This window comes from Schistocerca cancellata, chromosome 3, assembly GCF_023864275.1.
Source record: "Schistocerca cancellata isolate TAMUIC-IGC-003103 chromosome 3, iqSchCanc2.1, whole genome shotgun sequence".
Taxonomy (NCBI): domain Eukaryota; kingdom Metazoa; phylum Arthropoda; class Insecta; order Orthoptera; family Acrididae; genus Schistocerca; species Schistocerca cancellata.
Window position 1 is genome coordinate 599,717,071 of NC_064628.1, and position 23,447 is coordinate 599,740,517.

Consider the following 23,447-nt stretch of genomic DNA (forward strand, 5'->3'; position numbering starts at 1 on the left):
AAGCCTCTCGAACGTTCCGTGTTCCCAACCTACGTGACCCTCTGGTGACGCGTGGTGTGAGGTCAGCTTGAAAGGCCCTGTATGGTTGTGGGCCTGTCCGGCAAGATTTACTGAGGGATGGGCTCGCCGCCAATTGCTTTCAATCCCCAACATGCCGTTTCTACGAGCTAATAACCATAAAAACACCTCATGCTTTTAGCGTCCTGCGAGGCTCCATCAACGTCTGTTCAGGCTGTTAACTTTCTAGAGTCTCACTTAAGGTGCGTCTGGTTGTAACAAAATCTTTAATGCACTACTGACCATTAAAATTGCTATACCACGACGATGACGTGCTACAGACGCGAAATTTAACCGACAGGAAGAACATGCTGTGATATGCAAATGATTAGCTTTTCAGAGCATTCACACAAGGTTGGCGCCGCTGGCAACACCTACAACGTGCTGACATGAGGAAAGTTTCCAACCGATTTCTCATACACAAACAGCAGTTGACCGGCGTTGCCTGGTGAAACGTTGTTGTGATGCCTCGTTGAAGGAGGAGAAATGCGTACCATCACGTTTCCGACTTTGATAAAAGTCGAATTGTAGCCTATCGCGATTGCGGTTTATCGTATCGCGACATTGCTGCTCGCGTTGGTCGAGATCCGATGAATGTTAGCAGAATATGGAATCGGTGGGTTCAAGAGGGTAATACGGAACGCCGTGCTGGATCCCAACGGCCTCGTAACGCTAGCTGTCGAGATGACAGGCATCTTATCCGCATGGCTGTAAGGGATAGTGCAGCTACGTCTCGGTCCCTGAGTCAACAGATGGGGACGTTTGCAAGACAACAACCATCTGCACGAACAGTTCGACGACGTTTGCAGCAGCATGGACTATCAGCTCGGAGACCATGACTGCGGTTACCCTTGACGTTGCATCACAGACAGGAGCGCCTGCGATGGTATACTCAACGACGAACCTGAGTGCACGAAAGGCAAAAGTCATTTTTTCGGATGAATCCAGGCTCTGTTTACAGCATCATGTTGGTCGCATCCGTGTTTGGCGACATCGCGGTGAACGCACATTGGAAGCGTGTATTCGTCATCGCCATACTGGCGTATCACCCGGCGTGATGGTATGGAGTGCCATTGGTTACACGTCTCGGTCACCTCTTGTTCGCATTGACGGCACTCTGAACAATGGACGTTACATTTCAGATGTGTTACGACCAGTGGCTCTACCCTTCATTCGATCCCTGCGAGACCCTACATTTCAGCAGGATAATGCACGACCGCATGTTGCAGGTCCTGTACGGGCCTTTCTGGATACAGAAAATGTTCGACTGCTGCACTGGCCAGCGCATTCTCCAGATCTCTCACCAACTGAAAACGTCTGGTCAATGGTGGTCGAGCAACTGGCTCGTTACAATACGCCAGTCACTACTCTTGATGAACTGTGGTATCGTGTTGAATCTGCATGGGCAGCTGTACCTGTACACGCCGTGGAAACTCTGTTTGACTCAATACCCAGGCGTATCAAGGCCGTTATTACGGCCAGAGGTGGTTGTTCTGGGTACTGATTTCTCAGGATCTAAGTACCCAAACTACGTGAATACGTAATCACATGTCAGTTCTAGTATAATATATTTGTCCAATGAATACCCGTATATCATCTGCATTTCTTCTTGGTGTAGCAATTTTAATGACCTGTAGTGTAATTTTTTGTATACGAAAAATAGATGAGAGGGTAACTTGTCCTCTCTCAAGCTACCAACTACCGGCTAGTGATGCAGCATCACTTTAGACATTGCAGCCTGTAACGTAATGTAGGAATCAAAGCGGAGCGGAATGTGGCACAAATGCCACAACCCTGTATAATAAATCAGAAATCTTCCAATTTCCTCAGATCTCTTCATATGTATCATAAACAGATGACAACAGAATGAACATGTAACATGAATATTCCACATTTTAGATCTGCGTATTCGTTGTGTTGTGCTAACGTGTTTTGCTTCAAGTTAAAATTCCTCTCCAAACTACCGACTTGTGGATCAATGATTACAACTTTTTTCCTGGAGTCATCACTAGCAGAGATATCTTAGTGTACCTTGCCTTACTCTCCATCAGAAGATGAATGGGACACGCACTAGCAGAGTCAGTTATTACATTTGCTACGTCAGTTTTTTGGGTCGTGTGAATTTATAGGAATTTTGTGGCGGCGTTCGTAGCGACAAACACTTCGCTGTAGAAACGGCTTACGAAGTCACCGCCACACTTTTAATAGCGGGCCGACCGGTCCGCTGGAACAGTGAACAGAAAGATGAAACCTCAAACACTCTGATTAAATAAAAGTCGGTACTTATCTTTATTAACGAAGATACAGAAACACAGTAGTGAACTCCATGTCTACAGAAATCTGTCTAGTTCGAGTCGGAGCGGCTAGGTCAGCGTCGGCTGACGACAAACAACAACTCTGCTGCGATGAACACACAACTGACTAGCAAGTACACAAATCGGTGGCGAGTATACAACTGAGCGGCGAATACAGAACTGTCCTAGCGCTCGCGACTCCAGCGCTTAAGAAGCCAGAAGCCACCTGGGCGCGCGCAGACTTGCGGCGATTTCTTGTATCGCTGGCGCTGCTTATGCGGATGGCGTCCGGACTTTGATGCTGCCAACCTTTTGGCAGCGGGCTCGGTTGGCATTACTGGCTAGGATATAACAAGGGAAAAGATAAAATTCGTCGAATAAATGTGCAATGGCGAATGAAGTACTGATGTCAAAGGCTAAAAGCTTCAAATGCAAGATTCACATTGTAATTAACCGCGAGAAAATGATCTTGCAAATGTATGTCATGCAATGTTCTGCTAGTTTCGCGTACCGAAAACCGTAGTTACATCACGACAGGTGGACTGCAATCGACCTTTCAGACACTGATGCTTGACTTAAAATCCCCTCTGAAATATTCCCGATAGGGAAGCCTCATGCCCCACTGCCAGTTTGCCTGAGGTTTGGCTGCTCTACCTATAGAATGCAAAAAAGCTGATGTAACTGTCGAACTAACAGGCATACTACACTTTTCCCACTCTGACACACACAGTCAGTCAGTTAGATACGTATTCCATAGGTCACGAAAGTTGCGTCTTAGTTCTGGATCAGAGTCAAGGCGCATGAGTGCAATGCTCATTATAAAAGAAATCTTTGATCATAAAAACAAGGGACTGCAGTGCTCGCTCTTTTCTCTGAATTCTTAATTCATGGTGTTCCAAGAGGAATGGTCAGTATTCAGGGGTATGACAGGAACGGCCAATCGAAGCAAAAAATTCTAGTAAACATGGGCTCTAAAATGCATACCGCAAGAGCTGTAAGCACTTGTTCGATAATTAGGTGCCTTTCACTGTAAAGAAGATAAATAAGTGCACGTAACTGTTAAGGTAGGCACTTTAGAGTCCCTGTTGAATTTTTGTTTTGGTCCATACTACCACTTCAGAAAATATGTACAGCAAAGAGCTTGCAGCAGAACAGATTCGTTTCACAGTATCGAAGATAAAGAAGTGCTCATAGCTCTTAAGGTATGCCTTTTAGAGACCATGCTTACTGGATTTGTTTCTTCGTATGATTGTTCTTGCCATATCCCTTGACATTGACCATTGACTCTTCCTCCTGGGACACCGTATAATTTATCGTTGAGATGGCTACTGTGCGCAGCGCTAACGCCGCTAGAGTGAGGACAAGAGATAAAGCCGGCACCAGCTTATATTTTATTACTAGTGGGTCACCTGGCCATGGAAAAGTTGTAGGACAATGTAAAGGATCTCCGGTTCTATGTCAAGACTGAGATTAACATGCATTTATTTGCTGTAATCACTGACGAAAATCGCCAATAAATATGGACAGAGAACAAAATGACGCTAACAGTGTGATGCGGTATCAAAAGTGTGGAAAACTGTATGGAGAAAGCGTAACAAAATCTACTTGTGTGGAAAACTTGTGAAATGAGAGTTAACTGTACATCGAGATGCCACAAATTATAACCAAATTCATCTACACAAGTTGCTCACCAAAGTAAGCAAGCGACGAGGTGCGCAGTATATGGATCGCAGTACCGCAACTGTGACACTTAACACTTCCCCAAAATCAGAAAACCGTGCACCCATCAGCAGCAAACCCAACCAGTAGATGAGTAATGCTCATTGCAGGTGGAGACAGAATGACCACGAAACATAGACCTCCCTCCAAAACTCTCTACTTAGAAAAAAAGAAAAAAAAAGAAAAGACGGACCACTCAGTGCTGTTGTCAATGTGATAGAAGAGAATATCGCTTATTTCACGAAAAAAATGGTGGAACTCTGCGTAAACTTCACACTCTTGGCGTTCAAAACGTTGTTGTTGTTGTGGTCTTCTGTCCTGAGACTGGTTTGATGCAGCTCTCCATGGTACTCTATCCTGCGCAAGCTGCTTCATCTCCCAGTACCTACTGCAGCCTACATCCTTCTTAACCTGCTTAGTGTATTCATCTCTTGGTCTCCCTCTACGATTTTTACCCTCCACGCTGCCCTCCAATACTAAATTGGTGATCCCTTGATGCCTCAGAACATGTCCTACCAACCGATTTCTTCTTCTAGTCAAATTGTGCCACAAACTCCTCTTCTCCCCAGTTCTATTCAGTACCTCCCCATTAGTTATGTGATCTACCCATCTAATCTTCAGCATTCTTCTGTAGCACCATATTTCAAAAGCTTCTATTCTCTTCTTGTCCAAACTATTTATCGTCCACGTTTCACTTCCATACATGGCTACACTCCATACAAATACTTTCAGAAACGACTTCCTGACACTTAAATCTATACTCGACGTTAACAAAATCCTCTTCGTCAGAAACGCTTTCCTTGCCATTGCCAGTCTACATTTTGTATCCTCTCTACTTCGACCATCATCAGTTATTTTGCTCCCCAAATAGCAAAACTCCTTTACTACTTTAAGTGTCTCATTTCCTAATCTAATTCCCTCAGCATCTACTACATTCCATTATCCTCGGTTTGCTTTTGTTGATGTTCATCTTATATCCTCCTTTCAAGACACTGTCCATTCCGTTCAACTGCTCTTCCAAATCCTTTGTTGTCTCTGACAGAATTACAATCTCATCGGCGAACCTTAAAGTTTTTATATCTTCTCCATGGCTTTTAATACCCACTCCAAATTTTTCTTTTGTTTCCTTCACTGCTTGCTCAATATACAGATTGAATAACATCGGGGAGAGGCTACAACCCTGTCTCACTCCCTTCCCAACCACTGCTTCCCTTTCATGCCCCTCGACTCTTATAACTGCCACTTGGTTTCTGTACAAATTGTAAATAGCCTTTCGCTCCCCGTTCAAAACGTATCTTCACAAAAAAAAAGAGGTTGGTACAGGAATGGAGCATGTCCCATCGATAGGTCGGCTACCTCTCGCCACGCACAGCAGCCGGACGACTCAATTTAAACGGGTAGATCAAATTTTGGAGGGAAAGCAATGTACCTTCAGACGCTGGTCGGGTGTTGTCTCGGTGTCTCTCCTTTTGATGTCGGAACAGAATAGGCAAAAAATGTTGTGCTCATTTATTCTCTGGGGATGTCAGTGGCGGCTCGGTGCCTTCCACTTATGCCTGGGAGAGACACTGGCTCCACCGATAAAACCATGAAGCAGGTCGCAGCGTTACTTCCGTGAAAACTGCCTAACTCGAAGGAGACCTTCACCCCTCTTAATGAAGTTCATTGACCGCCTCCTGCTGACAAAAAGGAGCCAGAGACCACACCGAGAGAATATCTTCCCACTGAGATTACTCCAAATCTTTCCTCCTAGCAAATATGTCCTGCACACTCTGAATAAAATTAACTACAAAATAATGGCAATAATGAATCAATATTTGTGCAGCGATATGTGACAGAAACGTTCTTCATCCCTCTTTAAAAAAAAAAAAAAGAATAAAAACTCCCCGAATAGTAATCCTTGTTCGTCACCTGGTTAAACTATCCTTGAAATTGATTAAGTTAAAGAATCACCGTAGTCAGAAAATTTCCCTAAATGTCAAGGCTATTGAAAAAAAAGCAAGTCGTGTTATTAACTGTTTTATTTGTAATAGTATTATCATCTGAGAATAAATATGGTACCTCAAATTTTTACATGAGTAAAATGTCTCAGCAAAATCAAAATATTACATCGGAAACTCTATTACATATAATGTAAATCTGATATTCATATAATCAGCGTTCGCCCTGGGTACACAACATATTCTTGGAGCTTAACTGACATGATTAATCAAATTTTTTTGTGTGTTACATAATGAAAGATCTGTGTGTAACACGCATATTTCGTGGAGTTCTGTCCACCAGTTTCAACGTACGACACATGATTTCTATAAAACAAGGATAATTAGATGTCATAGTCTCCCAGACTAAGATGCCATGATTACAGTAATAAAATAATTTGTTTGTACGAATGTGTAACAAGGAAGACTAATATCTAGCAAGTTTTCCGTCAAAAGGACGCCTTGTGGACGTGACGGCTCATAAGAACTCAACAACCTATAACATTTAATATAACAGCTAATATCCCCTATGGTACAGAAAGTCTACTTTTTTGTCTTTACTACTAACAAGTTATATAATGCATTTAACTGTGAGCAAAAAGACACAAAGTAAATGAAGTGATCTCATAATTAAAAATAGAATCTTGTGGCACCTCAATGGACCTGGCGTAATTATTACTTAGAAAACTTGACAGCGAGAGTAGTAAATGCGGGCCTGAGCTGCACAGCTAAATGGCAGCATCTATCGCTCGTTTGTACTGAATACTGAGTAGTCGTGAAAAATCATTTTTAAAATAAATTAATTGTTTTTGTACACCAACTGGTTCTCCACAAAATGGAGTGTTCTCACATGGGCTTGATTTACAGGGTATTCTTAAAAAGTTTCTTTTTTTGAGATACAGCTCAGACTGTGTAAGGCCAGACTCGTTTAAAAGCATGGGCAGTTCTGCAGCTTAGAGTTCCCTGATGGCCAGTTTACGTCGGCACCTGTTTTGTGTCGGCCGACGCGGTGTTGACAAGAGGCGCATGCCGGCGGTTCCTTTGTGGGTTAACACCCGGGCCGGCCGCTGACCTCCTCTATAGCCGCTGCTTGGGACTCTCCTCACGTCTCTCCACAGCTCGTCAGGTCCAGAAACAGTCGTACGACTCAGTTAGCAAGTTTTGCAATTGTGCACAACACTATCCGGCACACGATAATCTTGCCTTGATGTATCTCAATGTTTAAAAGTTAGAATGAATGCGACAGTGTAACTAAAGAAAATTTAGTATTAAAGTTCTTTACCTTGATGTCTCGATTCAGTTTGTCTATCACAAATCAAAGCAAATCAAAACATGGTTTCCGCTGCAAAAGTTAAGTGCAAATCTTGACATAGTCAATCTCTTTACTCAAATTTTTCTGCCCACAGAATTCGTAAGTTTAACAAACTACTGGTGCTCTACCTTAAATCAGTCTGTGTGATAGAGACCTGTGAGACCTGTGCCATCCATAGTAAGTTCAGAGAGAATGTCGTGCTTATAATTAGACAGGAAGTTCTAGCAATACAGGCTGGTGAACGCACAAAAATGACACAGAGGAAGACAGACTTTCTAACATAAGTATGGTCTCGATCGCTCAGCACTCTATTGGCAAAAGCCGGCGTCTGACAAATCGTCAAAACAGCTCGGCAAATATCCCAGGGCGTAATTCGCAACTGGTGGTAGGCCAAAAAAGTCTCATAAAGAGGTCGGTAATGCGCTCACTGATAATGCAGCAGAAACTAATTGTTTCCTCAAAGAACGATACATCACCTCACAACAAAACTCATTACACACAACATGGACAGAAATCCAAAAGAAAATGAGATAACACACCGGCAAGGGGGGGGGGGGGGAAATAGAGGATCGATACATTACATTTTGTTACATCTCCAAAACTTTGGAAACAGAAACAATAATATATATGGTCAGTATTCACCGTCGACTGTTATTGACTGTAGCTGCACTTTATTACCTGGAAATAGAAATGAACATACGACATTGTGGGCCAGGAGTCCCCCGTTCGGGGAAGTTCGGCCGCCGAGGGCAAGTACTTATTGCATTCGACTCCACATTGGGAAACTTGCGCGTCGGAAATGGGGATGAGATGATGATGAGGACAACACAACACCCAGTCCCTGAGCGGAGAAAATCTCCTGCCCCAGCCGGGAATCGAACCCGGGCCCCTTCGCGTGGCATTCCGCCACGCTGACCATTCAGCTAACGGGGAAGGACACTTCATTACCTAAAATATTTGCAAAATAGCTCATACAACTTGGGATCATTGCGCCATGGGATTTTGAGATTGGCCATTGTGGACATACTGGTGCTCACGATTAACAATAAAATATTTTGGCAAGAAGCATCATCATTTTACCCCTGATTTTTCCCTGCACAAAGAAACTACTGCAGAAACCTCAAGAGTTATATAAAGATGAAATAAAAATTTATTGCTAAACACAAACAAGAACTTTACCAGTTTTAATATCTATGACAGGACACACTGGTACATCAGCTACTACATGTGGTGTGCAAGTTAGAAGTCGGCTGTGTCTTGAGTTCTACGCAAAAAGAGACGGAGAATATTTTGTGACGTGTGTTCTCTGTCTCTGTCCCACAGTACATGCAGTAGCTGTTGTCCCCTGACAGCTGGCGACGTTGGGTATGCGCCACAGGGGTACACTATTTCTGTTTTCAACTCACTTCCGAATGATTTATGTACGGAACACTATCGTTAGTTCTTGTAAATGTAATATACACTAAGACAAAAAAAAATAGATGCACCACGAAGGAATTGTCTGAATGGGACAGAAATCGGTAGAAGTGATGTACATGTACAGACAAGAAAATGATTAAAATTTCAAAAAAATTGGACGATTTATTCAAGAGAACGAGCTTCCTAGATAGAGCACAACGTAACACGTTGGTCAACCTCTGGCCCTTAGGCAGGAAGTTATTCGATTAGACACTGATTGCTAGAATTTCTAAATGCCCTCCTTAGAGATACTGTGCCAAATTCTGTCCAACTGGCGCGTTAGATCATCAAAATTCCAATCTGGCTCGAGGGCCCTGCCCATAATGCTCGAGACTTTCTCAATTAGGGAGAGATCCGATGACTTTGCCGGCCAAGGATACGGTTTCGCAAACACGAAGACAAGCAGTAGAAACTGTCGTATTTGTGGGCGGGCATTATCTTGCTTAAATGTAAGTCCAGGATAACTTGTCATGAAGTGGAACAAAACCGGGCGTAGAATATCATCGACGTACCGCTGTCCTGCTTCGGTGTGGAATCTCACTGACAGGAGTAGAATTGTCTTCACTGACGATTCCTGCTTCGAACCGAGCCCCGATGACCAGCAAAGACGTTACTGGAGACTCCCCACATTGCTGTGGCATACCAACCTGAGTGTTGCGCCCCATACGACCTGACATCCAGGAGTGATGGTCTGAGGTGCTATTTCTTTTCATAACAGGACCCCTTTGACTGTCGTCCACGTCCATCGGTACATCGACGATATCCTACGTCCCGTTCTGTTGCCCGTCATGGCAAGCCATCCTGAGCTTACTCTTCAGCAAGATAATACGTGCCTGCTCTCTGTGAGAGTTTCTACCGCTTGTCTTCGTGCTTGCCAAGCCGTACCTTGACCAACAAGGCGGCCAGATCAAGGCGGCGAGATCTCTCCCCAGTTGATAACGTCTGGAGCATTTTCTGCAGGGCCCTCCAACCATCTCGGGATTTTGACGATATAACGCGCCGATTGGACAGAATCTGGCACGATATCCCTCAGGAGGACACCCAACAACTCTGTCAACCAATGCGAAGGCGATTACCTGCTCGCACAAGGGCTAGAGGTGGACAATCGCGTTATTGGTTCAAATGGCTCTGCGCACTATGCGACTTAATTTCTGAGGTCATCAGTCGCCTAGAACTTAGAACTAATTAAACCTAACTAACCTAAGGACATCACACACATCCATGCCCGAGGCAGGAATCGAACCTGCGACCGTAGCGGTCGCTCGGCTCCAGACTTTAGCGCCTAGAACCGCACGGCCACTCCGGCCGGCACAATCGCGTTATTGACATGCTCAATTTGTGAAGCTCATTTCCTTGACGAGATCATCCATTTTTTCTGAAATTGTAACCATTCGTTTGTCTGTACATTTATATCACATCTATCGATTTCCGCTCGATTCGGATAATTCCTTCGTAGAACGCCGTTTTTCTTGTCTTGAATGTATTTGCTATTTTTACTTTATTTTAGCTTTAGTAAAAACTGCAGAGGCAAAACGACTGGCGTCATATGGGTGATACCGCGGAAATCACTTGCAAATTTCCAGTCTCCCTCTCTACGCAAAAATGCAGAAGAATGACGCTATTGACTGGAGTGTCACAGGACACACTGCCCCTTGCTACTGCTTCCTTAAGCATGCTGTAGTTTTGCGCCGGCTTCATCTACGTTGCTCCAGTCTCACTGAAGATCCGTAGTTACCTTCGCGAGATTTCATCTGTGAGCGAGATGCCAAGGCTAACGCTCTGACTGCTGTCTTTGTACGGAATTTCATCCCGATCCCCTATGTCTGATGGAGGCGTTTTCAGAGCTGTACAGTGCTCCAGAAGAGGTGGATCACCAGCTTGGGCAGCTTTGCCAGGTTAATAGTTGAAAGGCTCAGGCCCTGACGCTGACGAGCCAACGTTTGAAGCAGCTACTCTTGTCTAGACCCACTACATAGCAGCCATCTTCAGTAACATGCTCTCAATTAGAAACTATGCAGAAGACTGTAAGCAAGACACGGTAGTGACCCTACCAAAGTTGGGCAAGCCGGCCGAAGTGGCCGTGCGGTTAAAGGCGCTGTAGTCTGGAACCGCAGGACCGCTACGGTCGCAGGTTCGAATCCTGCCTCGGGCATGGATGTTTGTGATGTCCTTAGGTTAGTTAGGTTCAACTAGTTCTAAGTTCTAGGGGACTAATGACCTCAGCAGTTGAGTCCCATAGTGCTCAGAGCCATTTGAACCAAAGTTGGGCAAAGGTCTACTCCTCTCAAGGAGATACTGACTAATAAGTCAACTTCTGCCGATATCAAACCTTTTCGAAAGGCTGTATTTGCAGAGACTGCTGCAGAACGTGTATGCTGAACATATTGGCCCCTAGAGAAGTTCAGATTTCAGTCCAGGGACTAGAAAATCCTTCAGTTTCGGCAAATGGTACAGGTGGCGATGAACGCAATGGTACGTCAGGAATTCTGCGAAGCCGTCTTCTTAACTGTGTACCATGTGTAGTACGACGGCCTCCTCTTCAAACTTTTTAATCACTGACCTCTGTGTCTCATGCGTGTCTTCTCTGGACATACCTTCAAGAAAGGACATTCCACGAAAAGGTCGAGTGTAGGATCTCTTCGGACAGCAGCATCAGGAGGGTCGGTAATAGAGCTGAACCCCTACACACAGACGACATGCCGATCGCAGACCACAGCACTTCGCACTGCATGCAGACGGCACGGGGGTCTTCGTGCGGAATGTCAATGCCTGCTACATTTTCCGACGCCTCTAAGGCACCATTGATCGCACAAGTATCTGAATCTCTATTGCAGCCTGGCTTTCAACGTAGACAAAAGTCTAGACGTTATTATCAGTCGTCGGAACTTCCTGGGAAACGTAAAATCCACATTTATGGGAACTCAGTGAGAACAAAATATCATTGTGCTTCACTTCGGCGTCCGATTAGACACTCATTCAACATGCTACCAAGACGTACAGAAACTGCGAGGAAAAGCCTTGGCTCGTCTTAAGCAAGTCTACCAGTTACAGAGCCCTGTATCAGAGTATCAGGAACACTGTCTCATCCTGTACAAGTCGCTACTTCGACTGTTGCTGGAGTACACTGACATAGTGTCCGGGAATGTAGCGGACTCGCACATAAAACGTGTCCAGGACCATGCCTTGCGACTGGACACCATTTGCCACGGGTTAACACTCCCAGAACAGTCATATTTATACACTTAAACACAAAATCCGTAGTAGTGCCAATAGCAGATAGACGTAGCCTGTCTAGTGACAAGATAATCATCACGTAAGAATGAAGGAATTAAAAGGTATCATAATGACAGACAACCAAATGCAATGCACCAAAAACGAGCTAAAAAATCGAAAGTTTTCGGACTTCAACACAATCTGGAAACGCAGAAGAAAACCCTTCAAGGATTACTCCGTCTGACTAAAATTCCCAATGATCAGACTTAGCGCCAAAGTCATTGCTTAAAGTCCGAACCTCCTCGCAGTGCCTCGTGAAGTGACGGCAAGTGGCAATGTCGACAGTGATTCGTCTGTCGTAGAGGGAAGTTAAACTCAGTGCGCCCCCTCTCCCCTCCCTCCCCCCTCTCCCCAGTGCTATTAAAGAATAGTAGGCTATTTCCTGGCGCTGGGTTTCACTATTGTCACAGATACGACTGAAGGTAAAAACTGAAAGGAAGCTTCTGTAATATCAGCCCTGAGATTTTTATTGATATTGCGTAATACCTAATGAATTATAATTTAATGGGTTTACATATTATGCTCTTTTGTGCCATTAAATATATAACAACTATTATTTGTATGAGGATCGGACTATAAACTTAAAATTATAGCTAATACTCTGTGATGGCACCTTATCCTACTAATACGATCGTGTTAAGGGTGCATGTATAGCAAAAAAAGTTTAAAAAAGTATTTGTCACCTGTCTCATTTGCTTTACTCTTATAGAACAACAGCACAGATCTGACAAGTTCAAAATCGCGTTTTCACAATCCGAGGCCACTGTCTAAATCTTTATGAACGCACATTTGCACAAGTAGGTCACAGAGTTCACGCTTCTCGACGTGGCTGTCATTTCCAGACTTTCTTTCTTTGATCTGTCAACAGCCAGCCGTGCCAGAGCTATTTCGGTAGTCCAAGCAACGGAGAAGGACGAGAATTGGAGCAGTGTGTGCAGGCGCTTAATATCAGCACAAGTCCACAGAAAATCACTCCTACTAAACATATGCTTACCAGAGCTAATTTGTGCTCCGATGAGACCTGTGTTCAACTCGCCGCTACACTGAGTTCTGCGATCTGTGTAAATCTCTTAAGAGTGGTCAGCAAGGCCTATCGTGTGCGACTCTTTATTCTTGTCCGTATGAGTTTAACTTTAATATCTCCGATGTAGAGAGACCTTTTAAGGTAAGGATGAAAGATTAGGAGCGTGTAAATTAATTTTAATTAACTGAAATTAATAATAAATAAAAGTAAATCAATCGGAAACGGAGTAACAAGGACTAGGCTAGAGAACAGAATCAAACACGAATTCGTTTAAGGAAATCACGATAAACTTAAAAATCAGAAGCCATTAAAAGTGTACACGGGACCAACGCCAACTGTCTACGCGACTTCTCAGAATCTCTGTTCTTTTTGCGAACTCCTTTTTTATATCTTAAAAGTTTTAGATAAGCTATATATTCAATAAACTGTTCAGTATCTGTGGAAAATGTTAGAAAAAATTTTAACGCAGTTCTAAGGTGTTGTCAGCTCATTCAAATGTCAGTTCACGTTCCTAGTCAGTTAAGAAATTCTGTAAGTGCCTAAAATCACCACAACATAGAATCTCTCAGGATCTGTAACTGATTGCTACAAGTTTGATCATACGTTCTTGGCTTAACAGTGCAATGCAATTTCAACGAGCCAGTCGCCATACCTGTTAACACTTCTAGGCACAAGAAGTTGTTGTTGTTGGCTTTTCTTTGCAGGGTAGAGTAATTAATTCCATCGTTGTCTTCAGATTAATCTTTTACTTCATACTATATATACTCAGAACCACGAAATCAGCGTCATTGTGTTTTTCTTTGATGGAGTACGACGTTAAGGCACTCTGTTTTCGCTAGTAAGTGCTTGGTTAGGGTTACGGTCGTTTTATAATAAAGAGACGCTCAAAATTGGCGTTAGCACACATTTAAGACACAGAAACGCTTGTGAGCTCTCTGTTTCCAAATTCAGGTCAGCCGAATGGTAGAATAATTAGAAACTAGACTACAGAACTTGTTGCTTAACAGTATATTTTCTGTGATTAAACATTTCTTTTGATATAGAATATGATAATATTTTAGTTTAATGTTTGAAATTAATGTGAATTTCAATCCAATGCGCTGGTTTATTCACTAACTTTTTGTGTAAGAGGTAAATATGAGTAAAGCGAATTTTCTTCTGTTTAAAATTATAGGCACGTACGAGAAAGTTGAGGAGGAAGAGGAGGAAATCTATGAAGTAATAAATGTGCACAAACTGAAATCAGCAACCCCGAATCTGCGGGTGATCAACTTGTACGGCATTAACTTCGTAGATGACAGTCACATAGAAGCTTTCAGTTCAAACTGCATACAGGTAAGTCGGCGTAACAATGCTTTTTGTTTTCATTAGAACTTGCTATTCAGAAAACTGAGAGTTTTTTGGAGCAGTTTATAGGACGATGCATACCTAAATCATTAAATAATCGCCGCGCGGGGTAGCCGCGCGGTCAAAGGCGCCTTGTCAGGGTTCGCGCGGCGGCGCCGTCGGAGTTTCGAGTCCTCCCTCAGGCATGGGTCTTTGTGTCGTCCTTAGCATAAGTTAGATTAAGTAAAAAATGGTTCAAATGGCTCTGAGCACTATGGGACTTAACACCTGAGGTCATCAGTCCCCTATAACTTAGAACTACATCTACATCTGTATTTACATTTATACTCCGCAAGCCACCCAACGGTGTGTGGCGGAGGGCACTTTACGTGCCACTGTCATTACCTCCCTTTCCTGTTCCAGTCGCGTATGGTTCGCGGGAAGAACGACTGCCGGAAAGCCTCCGTGCGTGCTCCAATCTCTCTCATTTTACATTCGTGATCTCCTCGGGAGGTATAAGTAGGGGTAAGCAATATATTCGATACCTCATCCAGAAACGCACCCTCTCGAAACCTGGACCGCACGCTACATCGCGATGCAGAGCGCCTCTCTTGCAGAGTCTGCCACTTGAGTTTGCTAAACATCTCCGTAACGCTATCACGCTTACCAAATAACCCTGTGACGAAACGCGCCGCTCTTCTTTGGATCTTCTCTATCTCCTCTGTCAACCCGATCTGGTACGGATCCCACACTGATGAGCAATACCCAAGTATAGGTCGAACGAGTGTTTTGTAAGCCACCTCCTTTGTGGACTACATTTTCTAAGGACTCTCCCAATGAATCTCAACCTGGTACCCGCCTTACCAACAATTAATTTTATATGATCATTCCACTTCAAATCGTTCCGCACGCATACTCCCAGATATTTTACAGAAGTAACTGCTACCAGTGTTTGTTCCGCTATCATATAATCATACAATAAAGGATCCTTCTTTCTACGTATTCGCAATACATTACATTTGTCTATGTTAAGGGCCAGTTGCCACTCCCTGCATCAAGTGACTATCCGGTACAAATCTTCCTGTATTTCGCTGCAATTTTCTAATGCTGCAACTTCTCTGTATACTACAACATCATCCGCGAAAAGCAGCATGGAACTTCCGACACTGTCTACTAGGTCATTTTTATATCTTGTGAAAAGCAATGGTCCCATAACACTCCCCAGTGGCACGCCAGAGGTTACTTTAACGTCTGTAGACGTCTCTCCATTGAGGACAACATGCTGTGTTCTGTTTGCTAAAAACTCTTCAATCCAGCCACACAGCTGGTGTGATATTCCGTAGGCTCTTACTTTGTTTATCTGGCGACAGTGCAGAACTGTATCGAACGCCTTCCAGAAGGAAGGACATCATACACAGCCATGCCCGAGGCAGGATTTGAACCTGCGACCGTAGCAGCAGCGCGGTTCCAGACTGAAGCGCCTAGAACCGCACGGCCACAGCGGCCGGCTAGATTAAGTAGTTTGAAAGCTTAGGGGCCGATTACCTCAGCAGTTTGGTCCCATAGGATCTTAAAAAAAAGTAATTCGCAATGAGACAAAGACCACAGTTTTATTGTAATGTCCTTTACAATAATAACGAAAACAACAGCATGCTACAAGCTGTATAGGTTAGAAGTATACACAGACAAATGCTTATAACGAAGGAACTCGACATTTTATGTTGTTGGGTAAATACGCATTCGATAGACACTTTACCTGTTGTGACCTTCACTATTTCATGAAGAGCGCTGAGTCGCATGACGCATGCGCACAAATGTTTACTGTGCAGCAGGCAGACGTACTCCTGACAGTCAACATGTGGATGCCACAGAGTAAGGTGCAGTGTGTGCTAAGGTTAGTAGAGCTGAAGCCTGTAACACGTGTTCAGCAGCATGCAAGAACAGAATGGAACGTGTATTCTCCCACATGTAAATCCATTTATCTGCGGGATAGTACTTTTCAAGAAACGTGAAGCTTGATTTCAGATGCCCGAAAACATCTTGAAAAACATGTAAATGAAGAGACCGTCGGACGTGTGTGTGAAGCGTTCGCTACAAGCACACGTAAACTTTTGCATTACATTACGCCCGAGGATCACCGCAGACGATGTTCTTTTGCTGTTGAAATGTTGCATCCTACAGAGAGAAACAACTACTACCTCAATGCAGTGTTGTTCAGTGATGAATCTACCTTCCACGTCTGTGGTAAAGTTAACTGAGAGAACTGTCGAATATGGGGAAGTGAGAATCCAGGAGAAGTGATTGAGTACGAAAGGGACACACTAAAATTTAAAGTGTGGCTAAGATTAAATAAACATGTTGTGAGTGGTTCATTTCTTTTTATGGAATCTACAGTGACAGGGCTGCCTGTCTCGATATGTTGGCGAACTATCGAGTTCTACAGATGCCTTCTGATGTCATTTTACAGTAGGATGGGCCCCACACCTCTATCATGGGGATGTTACCACATTTCGCCATGAGACGTTCCCTGAGCGTTGGATCGGAAGGAAAGGTCCCATTGCCTGGCCCCCTCGGCCTCCTGTTCTGACTCCGCTGGATTTCAGTGCATGGTGGTTTATCAAGGATATTATTTACAGGACAAAGGTAAGAGATCTGGTAGATTTGAGACAACGGATCTACGCTGCAGTAGAGCCATAACACCTGTCATGCTTACGAACGTGTGGCGAAAAGTGTAGTATAGTTTCGATATCTGCCGAGCTACAAACGTGGCTACATTGAACTTTTCTACCAAGCTGTGTACAATATTGGACAAATAAGGTTATTTAACATAATACCTACTGAAACACAAAGAAATATTTTTGTGTACCTCTGGCTCGGACACTCTGGATTTTATTTCTTTTTATCCACGTCAGCACTCCACTGATGTGTACTGTCTGAATATTACTCATTTATTCGTCTCCTGTCTGCAAGGGAAAACAATATGAAACGATACATATGAGTTATGTAATGTACTACCATTCGGCACTGTGATGAAATACGCTCACCAGCCAAAGTACCAGTCCTTTCCCCTTAATAAAGCACACTGGTTGCTTTGGAGTCCTCTAGAGTCTAAACGGTGTAGAACCAATATCAGTCGGTCGTGTGACGCTTTACCACTGACTTAAGACACGACAGTGAAGTTATGTGTTTGTGCCAGTCGGTTATACGGAATCGATGCAGTAAAACGGATCCGTGTGGAGACGTGGCAGGAAGGACGTCCCCATAACAACTCCGAGCATTAAGTTGCAGTATTTTTTGGTGTACCAGCACGGTCTGTTGAATGCGTCTACAATGAATCGTGTTTCAGACGCAGTCATTGATCACGGCATAAGACCAGTGTTCTTTAAAAGATCCTAACCAACAAGGACCATAGATGATGTCAATGACAATCGGTATCAAACTCACTGGTAATTGGTGCTGTCAGTGAATGCAGATCCATCTCAACCAGTTTCTGAGTAAATACTGCGAAGATAAATGCCTGTAATGGACATACGGAGGCAGGTACTTCACAAAAGGCCATTGATCGCTGCAGCACGTAAAGCTGCATGTCTTCAGTCGACCAAACAGCACAGAAACTGGACTGTAGCTGACAAGAGGCGTGTAGCGTCGTCGGACATACATAACATTGCCTTTTTTGGAAAGACGCACCGACAGCCCAATGACCCCTTTATCCGCAGTTCTGGAAGGTGTGTTTCAGGCTGGAGGTGCTTCTATGAGGCTTTAGGTCCACTCTGAAGATTAGCGTGATCGTGAAGCAGGATGTTAACTTCAGGATTCTCGGTGTCTTGGTGTTCTGTTTCTTCCACATCATCACGTTGAGTTTGCTGTGCGTTCTTCCATTTTCCAAGGTAACAACAACATGTTCACAGGGCTGCGCACATACGTTCCTGGTTTGGAAGACACTCAGGCATCCTATCTCATCTCGCTGGATCACTGGCTTAATCTCGCAGAATATGACTGGGACTATCTGGTACTGCTGGTGAATCACAATAATCACCATCCACCCAAATTTTTCTTTGTCCACTCTTGAGCCTGATGGTCTGCGGGGCCTCGGCCGTTCACGTATGTAATAGAATGGAACAACTGCAGCCGTCGTGGTGATGTTATTTCGTTATACTGCAACCAGTTTCCGTATCTCAATACACTATTTTCAGGTCAGCCGGTTCACAGATGTTGGCCTCTGATGGGATCATGTACACGATTGGAGTTCAACCCCTCACCGTCAGCTAAGTAAGACCTGAAGACGGTGTACTAAGTCATCAAAACTGGTTACAGTATAACGAAATAATACCAAAACGACGGTTGCAGTTGTTTCATTTTATTAAATTCCCTATAATTGGGGATCTAATCAGCTCGATATGGCGTACCTGTATAACCTCGTGTAGCCTCTTCTTCGCCGAACTGAGGCCATTACCAAGTCTAAGGGTAGTGCTACACGAGATTAGAGTCATATCTCCTGCAGGTGACTAACTTCTTGTCCCATGTGCTTATAAAGCCCCCACTCAAGAGAGGTGAGATATGAAATGTACGAGTGGGGTTCAATAAGTAATGCAACAAATTTTTCCTCAGCCAGTTTCAGTCGAAAAAATGCGAAATTTGTTACGTTAGATCGTAGAATATTCTCGCTTCAGCCCCTATAGTTTCATGAAGTTCCAACAGATGGTGGCGCTATACGTAGCCTTCAAAATGGCGTCTGAAACGGATGTGCGTCCCAAGCAGAAATCTGTCAATAGACGTCTTTTGGCGGAAAACGAGAGCATATTCGCTTGCAAAATGTCTGCAGATACCTGGCAATAAACAAAATCAAGGTGGGTCGTTGCGTGAGGCGTCTGTCATGATCGCGATAAGGAGGCGCAAACCTGTTGGATCTTCCACGTGCCGGCCGGTCGCACACACCTGTGACTCCTACAATGTTGAAACGTTCAAAGCCGCACCTCTCAGCTGGTAAAGTCATAGCGAAGGTCTTGTAGTCATGGCGACGGTCTTCTGGGACCCTGAAGGGCTTATTCTGTTTGATGTCCTCTCTCATGGTGTAACAATCAACTCTGAAGTCTGTTGTGCTACCCTCAGGAAATTGAAGAAACAACCTTACCATGTTCATCACCACAAAAAGTGAAACGAGCTTCTCTTTCTTCATGACAACGCAAGGGCACACACAAGTCTGCACATTCGAAAGGAGCTCACAAAACTTCGCTGTACCGTTCTTCCTCATTCACCCTACAGCTCAGCTTCCGTCTGTTTGGCCCAATGAAGAATGCACTCACGGGAAGCAGTACGTGGATGACGGTTATCAATGCAGCAAGGTGTCGGCTGCGACGTCGACCAGTAGAGAGATACCACGTGGGCATACAGGTCCTCACGGTAAGGTGGCGTGAGGCCGTCGCTTTGAACGGAGATTATGTTGACAAGTAGGGTTTTGTAGCCAATGGAGTAGGGAATAATGTGGTGTATTGGAATATTGAGTAAAATCAACCTCTTTCAGGAAAAACGTGTTGCATTACGTATTGAATGTCCCTCGAATCATCAAGCAAGGTGATGCTAAATAGCTGTGTGTGTGTGTTTGTGTTTGTGTTTGCTGAGAGACTGACGTGACGCCCCTCGTAGAACGAGGCAACTGCAATTTTTCAACGGGAAATTTAAAGCAAGGTATGACAGGCAAATGATCGAAATTAAGGCTTTGTCACAGAGAATTTGCCATATCGCCGTGGGTTTGAAATGAAAACTGCTTACACTGAGGTGACAAAAGTCTTGGGATAGCACTATGTACATACGAGTGTACAGATGCCAGTAGTGTCATGTACACAAGGTATAAAAATATAAAAGGGCAGTCATTTGTTTTAGGTGACTCACGTGAAAAGGTATCTGAGGTGATTATGGTCGCACGACGGGAATTAGCAGACACTAAAGTGGAATGGTAGTTGGAGCTAGAGGCATGGAACATTCCATTTCGGAAATCGTTAGGGCATTCAATATTCCTAGATCCACAGTGACAAGAGTCTGCCAGAAATACCATATTTCGAACATTACCTCTCACCGTGGACAACACAGTGACCGACGACCTTCTCTTAACGACCGAGAGCAGCGGCGTGTGCGGAGAGTAGTCAATGCGAACAGACAAGCAACACAGCGTGAAATAACCACAGAATTCAGTTCGTTAGGACAGTGTGACGAAATCTGGCGTTAATGGGCTATGCCAGCAGACGAGCGACGCGAGTGCTTTTGCTGACAGCACGACATCGCCTGCAGCGCCTCTCCTGGGCGCCAGACCACATCGATTGGACCCTAGACGACTGGAACACCGTGGCCTGGTCATGTGAGTCCCAATTTCCGTTGGTAAGAGCTGATGGTAGGTTTTGAGCGTTGGCCACATCCCATGAAGACATGGACGCCAGTTGTCAACAAGGCACTGTGCAAACAGGTGATGGTTCCATAATCGTGTGGGCCGTGTTTACATGGAATGGACTGGGTCCTCTGGTGCGACTGAACCGATCATTGACTGGAAATGGTTATGTTCGGCTCTTTGGAGACCATCTGCAGCCATTCATGGGCTTCATGTTCCCAAATGACGATTGAATTTTTATGGATGACATTGCGCCATATCATCGGGTCACAATTGTTCGCTACTGGTTTGGAGAACATTCTGGATAATTCGAGCGAATGATCTGGCCTCGCAGATCGCCCAACATGAAACTAATCGAATATGTATGGGGCTATAATCGAGAGGGCAGTTCATGTATAAAATCCTATACCGGAAACACTTTCGCAGTCGTGGACGGCTATAGATGCAGCATGGCTGAGTATTTCTTCAGGGGATTTCCAACGACTTGTTTTGTACATGCCGTGTCGACTTGTTGGACTACACCAGGCAAAACGAGGTCCGACACTATATTAGGAGGTATCTCATGACTTTCGTCATCTCAGTGTATGTAGGCTACACAGACAAGAGGGCGCATTTGCTGCAGAAGCCAGCGTGTGCTGTATGCATGGGAAATTTACAATGAGAAACACATCTGACAGTTTGTTGTATGACGCTGGTACGTTTCACTCACACACACACACACACACACACACACACACACACACACACACACATGCACATAAACAATACGTTACTTCAGGTGCAGCACAGTATTAAGTGCTCGAACTAAATTAATGCATTTTTTAAAAAATGACGGAACAGCTGCGTTATCGTTCCGGCGACGAGGTCATTGGTGACGGAGCTCTAGCATGGAGAGGACAAAGATGAAGAAGGAAAGAGGAAGGATCATTATCTTGGCAATTTTGCAGGCATCTGCCATAATGGATTTAGAAGAAAGTGCGGTAAATATAGATCTGGATGCTCGGAAGGGGATTCGAAAAGCACTCCTCTCGAACGCATGTCCAGTTGTCAAACCACTGATCCCCCTCTCACGGTGCTTACTATAACTTCAACTATGCTGGAGATACGCTGCATTTGGGAGCAAATGTTGGTTATTGATAGTATGTACGCAACAGTGTGATCAGAAGGCAAAGACCCACTGCGTAGCTGAACAGGTCAAAAAATGGTCTGCACCATCTGCATACTTGCGAAAGTGTCTAGTGTCTGGACTTACATTCAAGCGGAGCAGAAGAAAAGAAAAAAAGCCTTTACTGTGAAATAAAAGCAAAACATAAAATTCCAAACTAAAGGCGATCTTTTCGAAAGTATGAGGACTTGTACAGCTGTGAAATAAACATCTACTGCTGGGTTGTTGCTCTGCCCTGTCCACTTTGACACGCTGTCGTCAAGGTAGTTGATACATTGCTAATCAAGACTAAGCCATTCTTTGACGGTGGTCCTCATGAGGTCATCGAGGGAGCAGGGGGGGGGGGGGGGGTTCCTATTACGGCGTACTGCATGTTTTAATATGTGTCAAGCATGCTGAGCGGGTTAATGTCTGCATATACCGTAGGCCGACCGTTCGGTTGATTGTTGCCACCTGCAGGTAGGTGTTCACAAGGTGAGCTTGCTCTGGTCGTTCATTATCGTCTTGAAAGACATATCCAACTGTTTGCTGTAGGATTGGTCATTAGGTGGGGAAGACGCTGTTGGTATTTCTACTTCATAAAAAACCAGTTCATAAACTTTCATTATTATAATAAACAATCTGTCCATAATTAAAGTTCCAGTTTCAAAACGCTGTAGAAAGAGAACTACTGCTCAGAATGACGTCTAATTTGAAAAGCGTGTTATTGACGCAGGGGAAACGTGACGGAACAGAAAAATTTAACGAAAATTTGATCAGTAGATGGCGCTGTAAACGTCTTAATTTAAATGAGGTCGACTACGAATAACAGATGAATTGCAATACGACGGCTATTGTTTGATTTACACATTACACCATCCGTACTGTTAAATGTGTATGACTCCACAAGTTTAACAGTCAACAGTTGTAGCACTTTCAGTTATGTAGGTCCATCCACCACGGCAAAGTCGTAAGACAACGGATGGAAAAAAAAATCTGTTTTTAATAGTCCTGTGGCCAAAAACGGCATAAAAAGCAAAATGAAATCGATTTCTGATTGTCGTGAGACTGGCGCAAGACATGTTCAATATGCTGTCCACCACTGCCTGCCACATGTTGAAATCGAGTAACAGCACGTTCCGCAACAGATCGGAGTGTCTCTGGGGTCGCGTTCAGAATGCGTTGAGCAATGCGTGTCTTCAGTTCAGCTACTTTCGTCATTGTAACACTAAACACAACATCTTTCAGTTAATCTCACAGCCAGAAGTCACGTCTGTAGCAGCCGTTTCACTGGCTGTGCACTATGCGGAGGAGCGCCATCTTGCGTAGAATTGACCCTACCGTTACATCCACGCTGTTAAAGAGTTGGAGTGACGTTGGTGCGCAAAAGAGTTTTCCAATGATGGTGCAGGTAACAGAACCCGCACGACTCACCTCCTCGAAGAAACACGGCGCGACGATAAACGATGCCACAAACCCGCA

At 44.2% G+C, this 23,447-nt stretch overlaps 1 protein-coding gene across 3 annotated transcripts in view; it reads left to right on the forward strand.

Moving 5' to 3' along the window:
• LOC126175491 (F-box/LRR-repeat protein 2) overlaps nt 1–23,447 on the forward strand; it is a 708,226-nt gene that overhangs the window by 621,892 nt on the left and 62,887 nt on the right. For all 3 annotated transcript variants that reach the window (XM_049922311.1, XM_049922313.1, XM_049922312.1), the window contains one exon: nt 14,291–14,451. In XM_049922311.1, coding sequence (XP_049778268.1) covers nt 14,291–14,451 — 161 coding nt within the window. The remainder of the gene's footprint in view (nt 1–14,290; nt 14,452–23,447) is intronic.